Source organism: Mus pahari, chromosome 7 (genome assembly GCF_900095145.1).
Source record: "Mus pahari chromosome 7, PAHARI_EIJ_v1.1, whole genome shotgun sequence".
Taxonomy (NCBI): Eukaryota; Metazoa; Chordata; class Mammalia; order Rodentia; family Muridae; genus Mus; species Mus pahari.
Window position 1 is genome coordinate 104,840,408 of NC_034596.1, and position 9,986 is coordinate 104,850,393.

Below are 9,986 nucleotides of genomic sequence, written 5' to 3' on the forward strand. Positions count from 1 at the left end.
TTTTGGTTTTTCGAGACAAGATTTCTCTGTATAGCCCTGGCTATCCTGGAACTCACTTTGTAGACCAGGCTGGCCTCGAACTCAGAAGTCTGCCTGCCTCTGCCTCCTGAGTGCTGGGATTATCTGCATTTTTTAAGTACAGAAAAAAAATTCCTCCACATTGCTAGCATGTGAAGAGAATGTGGAACACATAGTTGGTGTGCAGCTCCCTGGAACAAGGCTCTGCCACCGTAGGTGCCCTCATCGAAGGTGTGGCGCATACCACAGCTAGGAGACAGGCCCACCTTGGATGCGACTGCACTTTGGGAGCAGGGCACCATGGAGGGGACCAGCAGACAAGTTTGAGGCAGAGGGTGGCGTGGCTGAGAAGGCAGTTTGGAGGCCACCTGTGGTAATGGGAGCTGAGGGCAAGCCTGGAGCAGAGTGGGAGATGGTACTACACAAGTGCACCTGCCTCTGCTCTGCATCCGACAGGGCAGGCAAAGCTCTGGCAGACACTGGCAGCAATGCTTCCACTGGGTCATAGAGGTGGGAGGAGCAAGGGACTGGTAGGTGGCTAAAAAAAAGAACAATGTACAGATAGAGTTTGGGTGCTAGCCCAAAGCTGTACGCTGGCAGAACTAAGCTAATGGGCACTACGTGTCAGGATGCAAGAGGACAGGTGAAGAGATGGAGACGCTGCACAGTGGAGCTGTCATGTCATGACAGGAAGCATGCACAGTCCCTGCTGGCCGAGCTGTGCTTCCTTGCCTACCATGCTCACCAACTATGGCTAGCAGCTACTGTGGCTTCTCAGTACATACACCCTGACAGGCTCGTTCTCAAGATACAGGCAGGTGTGATCACAGAATGTACCTGCACAGGGTCATCAGGTCAGATATCATGAAAGGGTCCCCTCTCTGGGTTTGCTCACATGTAATATCAGCCATAGCTAGCAAGGCAAAAAAGGACCTGGGTAGTTAGATCCAGGACCCATAGAGTAATCAGAACATTCCTAAGCTGAGGCCAAAGTAGCATGGTGTTCAGGCCTCAGCTGACACGATGCCCTCCGGAACAAGTGTGACACCACTCTCCACAGCCTTGTGACCGCCTTCTCAGACACAAGTGCCTGAAGGCTTCCAGTCGCCACCCATCTCTGCTCATACCTGTTTTCTGCCTTCCTTAGAGAATGACCAGTTGTGACTGGGTGATTCTGGCACCATGGAGTACTTGGAGCAGAAAGCTCTTCTGTGCTTGGCCAGGGTCTGTGTCTCAGCTGCCCTGCAGGGGAGGAAAAGAATGTGGCCACCTCCACAAATGGCTCCAGAGCTGCTTCCCCCATCTACAGTCTGCCAATCGAGTAGCCATTCATGCTGCTTTCCACATGAGCTGGAAGCAGCTCTCTCTTCCCTTTCTGCAACCATCCAACATTGTCTGGGCCGGGAGCAGAGGGTATCTGAACATGCACTATTTTATGTGCCTTCCTAGGACCAAACAGTCCGAGTAAGGAGTGTGTCGATGTGTGCAGTTGGAGGCCCTTGGAAAGTGCCTCCCACTGAACACTTCAAACACTTGTAGAGCTGGGTGGTATGCGTGCCCCATGACAACCCGTGTCCACTGGATGTGTGCCAGGTTCTCTGGGGCGCTTACCTACTAGAGACTAGCCATTGAGCCTTTATCTCTGGGCAGGAAGCTGCTCACTTCCTCATTTGGGAAGGTCATTAGCAGAGGTGGCCACATCACAGAGAAGGTCCCAAAAGGCAATGATCACTGTCAGGACAGAGCATTCCCAGGCCACTTCCTTATCCCATGGGTCTCATAAACCCAGACTTCCCGCTTACCACCAGGCAATCTAGAAATCCTACCTCTGCACTTGGAAATAGGGGTGCTGAAGGGCTTGGTGAGCCGCGATTCGTTCGTCAGGGTCATAAGCCACCATTGCATGCAGGAGGGAGAGGCATTGTGGGGACAAATTGGTTGTCAGTAGAGGTATTCCTGATCCCTTTTTAAAAGGAAAATCAAAACTCATAGCTCTCGACCTGTATTGAAAGCCCAATGATAATAAATGATCATGCCATTAAGAGTACTGGTGGTCATCCCCCTAACTCTAAGGGACCCACACTGAAGGAAAGGGTTCACAACCCCAAAAGGGAAGAAGTCACCTGGGTGTGGTTGTACAAGCCTATAATCACTTGTGATATAGATGTAAGAATCAGGGATGCAAGGCCAGCCTATGCTACACAGAGTCTGAGGCAACATAGGCTTTAAAAAGCTGGGAAGGGATAAGAGCGTATGCAATCCCTGAACTCCAAGAGACGATCCTACAATGCCAGTCATCAGCATACGTCGTCCACTATGACCTAAAACACATTGCTCTGAGCCAGCAGGGAAGCTGGGCAAGGAGTAGATTTCTGCAGTTCCTGTTTAATTTTGGTGTACACTAAAACTACTCCAAAATCCCTAGTGAGCAGGGATGTGTATGCTGTAAGTGTCCAAAGCCTTCCTTGCCTGTGGAAGCAGGAACCTTGCCTTCCTGTGTGACTAGAGCTAATGATGGAGAGGAGAAAACAGGCCATGGCTTCTCTGCTGACCTTCCTCACATCAGAGGCTTCTGGGAGGTCTCGCCCACCAAGTCCCCCCACTCTCTGCAGGCCCTTCATCTATCACCAAAACAAAACTACAATAGGGCCGCAAGGGCTGGACGTCCCTGTCACCCTGACTGCTGACTGGCAGGCCAGGAAGTCATCCCAGACAGCTTTCTGACCCAAGCAGACCCGAGTACCACAGAAATACTCTGAGGGCAAAACCCAACAGCAGGCCTTCTGAGAGGCTATGGGAGCTTTGGTGACTCAGCCCCACCCCCTACCACACACACAAAGAGATAGATAGTTGGCTCCCCTTTCACAGAAGCCCAAGTGGGTGAGCGGCCCAGAAAATGCCATGGGGGTCATGGGGATCATGGAAACAGTTTCTTCATCCTAGCCCTAGCCCTGCTGTAGAAAGGCTGGGACCAAGACAGTGAGTCTACCCGGCCTCCCAGGACACAGGACACTCACTGTTTGAACTTAGTGAGGGTCTTCTGACAAGGTGTGCCGATGACATCATGGATTTTTGAGATCTGGTCCAGTTCATTCACACCAGGAAAGAGGGGCTGCAGGCTGCAAGGGCACAGGAATGCTGCAGTGAGGCCAGGACGGGCTACCTTCCAGGCAGGCCTCCCCCACGGGCTCAGTCCATAGAAACATGGCTGATAGACGCAGCAGGCCTCTGGCCTGGGGACTGACTGCTGTAGGTCTTTATTTGGCCTGGAGTTTCCCGTGGCCCCGAGGATTTCTTTTCTTTCTTTCTTTTTTTTTTTTTTTTTTTTTAAAGATTTATTATTTATTTATTTATTATATGTAAGTACACTGTAGCTGTCTTCAGACACCCCAGAAGAGGGCGTCAGATCTTGTTTCGGATAGTTGTGAGCCACCATGTGGTTGCTGGGATTTGAACTCCGGACTTTCGGAAGAGCAGTTGGGTGCTCTTACCCACTGAGCCATCTCACCAGCCCTTGTTTTGTTTTTCGAGACAGGGTTTTTCTGTATAGCCCTGGCTGTCCTGGAACTCACGCTGTAGACCAGGTTGACCTTGAACTCAGAAATCCGCCTGCCTCTGCCTCCCAAGTGCGCCACCACACCCGGCCCTTTTCTTTCTTTTTTAAAAGACAGTTTTAAACGTAAATGTTTTATTATTTTTTAAACTATGCATGGGTAATTATGTATGCCTTTGCCTGCCAGGTGCTCAGGGAAGCCCTGAAGAGGACATTCAAACCCCTTGGGATTAGAATTGTGGATGGTTGTGAGCCATTATGTGGGTGCTGGAAACTGAATACAGGTCCTGTGGGAGAGCAGCTAGTGCTCTTAACCTCTGAGCCATCTCTCCAGCTCCCTAAATATTTCTTAGGAGACAGTCAATAGACTGTTCCAGGACAGTCAGAGCTACACAGACAGACAGACCCCTGTTTTGGAAACAAAAATTAGACCTATATGAATAACCCAATCTATGTTCTGGGCCACAACAAAAACTTCTACTCCAACTCTGACTGTAGGACTCTTTAGCTTCACGACCAAAGGGGATGCAATAAGAAAGAAAGAAAGAAAGAAAGAAAGAAAGAAAGAAAGAAAGAAAGAAAGAAAGAAAGAAAGAAAGAAAGAAAGCCCTACGGAGGGATGGGAGATGACACTGCATAGCACAGGTTTTCTAGCGGCTTGCTCACCTGCCTGAGGCTGGCTGGCCCTGTGCTCAGACAGCATTGCCTGCTGCACTCTACAGCCTTACGTACTCCTGTACATCCTTTTATATCCTTCCAGACAGAATTGTCTGTTGTCATTTACAGCCTCGGTAAAGTCACCATTGGCAAAGAAGGCCTGAAGTGTGTTCCACAGCAGTCATTAGAGCAATGGGAATAGGTGACTGGAGTCCCCGCCTGTGCTGTTACTTCCATTGAAGATCCACCGTGAGCAATGGCTGTCATCTCCTCCCCTCCCCTGCTTAAGGGGGACAACACTCACCTCTGAGTGCGACAAACCCTGTGGCTGTTCTCAGCCACTGTTCTTCCCAGGAATGGTATCAAGAGGTCAGAGGAAGAATGGGCTGGGGCTTTCTAGAAAAGTCCAATGAGGCTAGAGGAGACTCATGCTCGCACTGTGGCAGGCTGCTTGCTCTCACTTCCCATGGTGTGATCAAGCCCCACCCTGCCATGGGACCTGCTGCTGCTGCTGCCCAGGTGATGCAAGCAAGGGCAAGTCCTTGGCAAGAAGTGAGCTGAAATCCTAGTCAAGCTGCCTGCTTATGGAAAGCCAGGCAGTAGAAACCAAGCAGAAACCAGAATGACCGTAGCCTTGGAGCTTAAAGGGAGGAGCTGCCAAGTGCCTCGCCCAGCCTCACCATGTGACCTGCCCACGGTACCCTGTGAGGAACATTAGGCTTCGGTGCTGGCCCAGCTCTACCTGGCAATCTCGTAGAACACACAGCCAGCGCTCCACAGGTCCATCTTGTATGTGTAGAACCCATCGGTGAGGAGACACTCTGGGGCCCGGTACCACCGGGTAGAGATGTACTCTGTGTAGGGCTGCTTGGAATAGACACTCCGGCACGACCCGAAGTCCCCTAGTTTCAGGACATCCTGCTGCAAAGGAGAGGGAGGAGGGTTGGCCCTGTCTCAGTCTGGAGCCACTGCCACACAGATCATTTCAAATATACAAGCTATTGGCAAGTCCCAGCAGCTAAGCAACTCAGAACACACGATGTGCAGGCTTGGTGAGCACGTCCAAGTGTCTCTAGTAGAAGAACAGAAAACATTTACAAACTTCCCCGGGGTGTGGAAGGTGGCTTAGTGCAGCACCAATCACAGACAGCCTCCTATGGCAGCACCCAAAGTCATCTGTTCTAGGCAGTTCAGTTCTAGCCTCAGTGCACACAGGCTTCCTGTAGCCTTGTGGCTCAAGGGGACTCTTCTGAGTCAAAGAGAGAATCCATGCGCGTACACTTTAAGCTTGGGTAGCACGGGAAACTCCAGAAGAGAACTCAAGTGTAAGAAATCTCAAAGCTGGAGCCCTCTAAACTCCTCTTCTCCCACACTGACAATCAGCAAGGAGAATGGCTACTGGCAGGGAGTCGCCATCTGTCGGACTCCTTATCCTGCATCCTTCAGGAGAGAAGTCAATAGTTTTGACAGCATTTGCTGAAGCAAGCCTTCTTTTACAACCATGGAGAATGAAGCCTGATATCCCCGGCCAGGGCACAAAGTCTGCCTCTCATGAACAGGGCCCTGGGTTCTACTCCAGCCCACAAAACTTAGACCCTGGGCTGAAGAGATGGCTCAGCAGGTAAGATCACTGACTTCTCTTCCAGAGGTCCTGAGTTCAATTCCCAGCAACCACATGGTAGCTCACAACCATCTGTAATGGGATCTGATGCCCTCTTCTGGTGCATCTGAAGACAGCTACAGTGTACTCACATACATAAAATAAATAATAAAATAAATCTAAAAAACAAAAAAACCAAAAAACCAACTTGCACCCAAACCATGTTTCTAGCTATCTGGACAAAAGATGTGTGCAGTGAATCACATTTTATACTCTGAGTCTGGAGAGATGCTCAGTGTTTAGGAGTGTACGTTGCTCTGGCCAAGGACTCGGGTTCAGTTCCCAGCACCCAGCAGCTCACAGCCCTAACTCCAGCTCCAAGGCTCTCACAAGTCTACCCTCTTCTATGGGCACCTCAACTTCTGCACCTACCCGCACTCAGACAAACATATTTAATTAAAATAGAACATTTTCATTAAAACATTAATTAAACATTTCTAGAAAAAAATAAAACATTTTAAACTTTATAGTCTACCTTAATTTTGATATCAAAATAAAACTTTTCGATATAGAAGTTTTACCTTTACTAGTATATTTTCTGGTTTTACATCTCTGTGAAATATCCCGTTTCTGCATTGAGTAGTAAAGACAGAATGAAGAGAATGACTTGGACCTCCTGCTTGAGAGTCTCCGCCTAGAGCCACGTCCCTGCGTGCGGGCTGGGGAGCCGCCCCCTCCCAGCTACCTGTGCATGTGGTCCAGCGACTTGCACAGCTGGTACATGTAAAGCATGATCTTTTTCTCTGATAATGGGTGTCTTCTCCCTGTGCCGCCAAGGAGATGGGCCAGTGAGTTTACCAATGCCACACACACATACCTTTATAAACTAAACACAAGGCCTTCGACTTTAACAGTGTGTGAAAGCCGGCTGAGGTAGCTGCATACTCCTGTAAAGCCAGCATTCAGAAGGAGATGCCAGAGGGTCAGGATAAGCTCCGTGCTAGCCTGAGTCACACAAGGCCTTAGCTCAGAAGACTCCTTCCTCTCTGCAAACAAAATTAACTACGTGACAACTTAGGTTCCCCAGTGAAAAATAACCTCAAGTACTTTTAGGAAACACGATGTAAACATGCCATTTAAATTTTAAACCTCTATTTAGTTAGTTAGGGGAGGGCAAAGGCATGGCACAGTCTGAGGATGGCTTGCGGGAGCCGGGTCTCTCCCTCCATCACACGGGTCCCAGGACTTGGATTCAGGTTGCTGGGTTTGTGCCTTCACCCGCTGAGTCATCTCACCAGTCCAGCAGTTAAAGTCTTACACAGCTAGTGCCACACAAAGCACACATTTTTACTCTAGTGAGAATGCTACCGACTGCCTGTCAGGGTACCGCAGTCTGCCTGGACCCTTCCAGGACACTCCCCTAAAGTCTGTCTGTCTGCTCCTGAAATCATGAGGACTCATTTGAAACCCTCCAACATTCCCAGCTTTGGGTCTCCATGCAGTCAGTATATATTTGGGATGAGATCTCTCTGTTGCCCAGGCTAACCTCTTGCGTCTGTGTTTGTGTGCGTGGCCTGTGCAATGAGTGGACACCGGATACCCTGGAGTTGGAGTTACAGGCAGTTGTGAGCTGCCCAATGTGGGTGCTGAGAACTGAACTCGGGTCCTCTGCAAGAGCATCACCGGCCCCTGACCTCGGAGACTCTCTCCAGTCCAAACCCGCACCAAGGCACTTGGCTGCCAGCATCACCGGCTACTGTTTTTCAAAGGTGTCAGAAAATTTTCTTGATTTCAGTTTGAAAGGTGAATGTTTTTACACTAAGTTTCAACTCTTTAAAATTACCATGGCTCATTCACTCTCTCCCTACTTAACATTGTTAGTTCAAAGTATGTAACAATTTTTAGTAAATAAATGTATTCTTTTTCTTTGAACTGCTAAACAAGGATAGTTATGATATAGAAGTAGAAAAGAGTTAGCAGGTTGGTGGTGGCGCACACCTTTAGACCCAGTGCTCTGGAGGCAGAGGCAGGTGGATCTCTGAGTTCAAGGACAGCCTGGTCTACGGAGTGAGTTCCAGGACAGCCTGGGCTATACAGAGAAAACCTTTTTGAAAAGGCAGAAAATAAAAAACAAACAAACAAAAAGAAAAAGAAAAGAAAATAGTTACAGTCATTATCAGGCCTGTAACCCAGCACTCACGAGACAGAGGCACAAAATCAGATTCCAGGGCTAGCCTGGGTTACACAGTAAATTGAGGAGAGCCTAAGCTAAATAAAACCCTGTCTCAAATACAACAATTCCTAACAAACAAATCAGAAAATAATTTAAGTCAGCAGAAGATGGTAGTTGGAACTGCAGAGCTCAGGCGGTAGAGACAAGATTGCCACAAGTTCAAGGCCAGCCTACACTATACAATTAGTCCCAAGCCAGCCTGAGCTATATAGCAGCGCTGTCTCAAAACAAGAACAGAAAATAACTTAGTTTTAAGATCTCTTAAGTACAATTAACTTTTCATTCAATACCATAACTTTTTATTATAGTGTTTCACATGAATTCCTAGAATTACAAAACAATCAGGACCGGAGAGATGGCTCAGCAGTTGAGAGCACTTCCTGTGCTTGCACAACACTGGGCAGTTGTTCCAGGGGATTCAACACCCTCTTCTGGTCCCTGCAGGTCAAATACATTCATTCAGGCACACACACATACACACACATAAAATACATTTTAAAATTAAAAGGTGAATGACAGCTAGCTCAGTGGTTAAAGGCACTGCTGCTCTTGCAGAGGACCAGGGCTTGGTTCTTCACAACTGTCCCTAACTCCAGCTCCAGGTGCTCTGCCACCTCTCTGCCTTCCGTTTGCATCAGGCTCCCATGTAGTATACAGAGATACAAGCAGGCAAAGCACTCTTACAAAACACACATTTTACAAGTTAATTAAAACTAAGATTCTCTTAGCTTTCCCGGGCCTGAGGGATTTGATAACCTACTATGTGTGGAGCCAGAGATGTGGCTCAGCAATGCGTCAATTCCCAGTGTGCTGAGAGCTGAGACCCTCAGTTCACTAAAACCCAGTACTTACACACACACACACACACACACACACACACACACACACACACACACACACAGAGACAGAGCTAGGCACAACAGTGTCTTACGTCTTTAAACTGTAGCACTTGGGAGGCCAAGGCAAGAGGATCCCCATTAGTCTGCGACCGACTCAAACTACAAAATCAGACCCAGGGCTGGAGAGATGGCTCAGCAGTTAAGAGCACTGTCTGTTCTTCCAAAGGGCCTGAGTTCAAATCCCAGCAACCACATGGTGGCTCACAACCATCCGTAATGAGATCTGATGCCCTCTTCCGGTATGTCTAAAGACAGCTACAGTGTACTTACATATAACAATAAATAAATCTTTAAAAAAAAAATCAGACCCTGTTGTCAACAGGTCTATTTTTTTCTATATATAGAAAATGGATCCCAGCACTCGGGAGGCAGAGACAGGCGGATTTCTGAGTTCAAGGCCACCCTGGTCTACAGAGTGAGTTCCAGGACAGCCAGGGCTATACAGAGAAACCCTGTCTCAAAAACAAAAAAAAGAAAAAAGAAAAAAAGAAAGAAAGAAAGAAAGAAAGAAAGAAAGAAAGAAAGAAAGAAAGAAAGAAAATGGAGATTCAAGTATAATGACACAAATGTACAGTCCCAGTATTGGGGAGGGCTGAGACAGCAAAACTATGTTTCAGGATGGTCTGAGCAAGTACCTTCCATCTCCCTCACAGTGGCCGGTGTTGGGCTCTCGTCAGGCTTGCCTGGGACCATGAATTGGTCCTGATCTCCCCTCACAATCCTCTCCATCCTTTGCATCTCAAGAGTCCCTGGTTCACAACTGCCTTCACACTGTTCCAGTTACGGGAGTGCTCTCCACCATCATGTCCGTATACCCAGATCTTTTACAGGTGTGTAGGGGTTTTTTTGTTTGTTTGTGGGTATTTTTGAGACAGGGTCCCTCTGTGTACTACCCCTGGCTGGCCTAAAACTCAATGTGTAGGCCAGGCTTCTACCTCCCATGTGCTTGGATTAAAGACTTAGGCCACCACATCTGGTCAATTCTTTTTATTTTTTTTAAATTCACATTTATTAATGTTTATGAAT

General features: G+C 48.1%; 1 protein-coding gene across 1 annotated transcript in view; it reads right to left on the reverse strand.

The window, feature by feature from the left end:
- Mok (MOK protein kinase) overlaps positions 1-9,986 on the reverse strand; it is a 33,956-nt gene that overhangs the window by 3,040 nt on the left and 20,930 nt on the right. Inside the window, exons 5-10 of the mRNA XM_021202433.2 lie at positions 6,574-6,652; positions 6,410-6,458; positions 4,971-5,149; positions 3,036-3,137; positions 1,845-2,018; positions 1,146-1,260 (exon numbers count right to left, since the gene is read on the reverse strand). Of these exons, the coding sequence (XP_021058092.1) occupies positions 1,146-1,260; positions 1,845-2,018; positions 3,036-3,137; positions 4,971-5,149; positions 6,410-6,458; positions 6,574-6,652 (698 nt within the window). The remainder of the gene's footprint in view (positions 1-1,145; positions 1,261-1,844; positions 2,019-3,035; positions 3,138-4,970; positions 5,150-6,409; positions 6,459-6,573; positions 6,653-9,986) is intronic.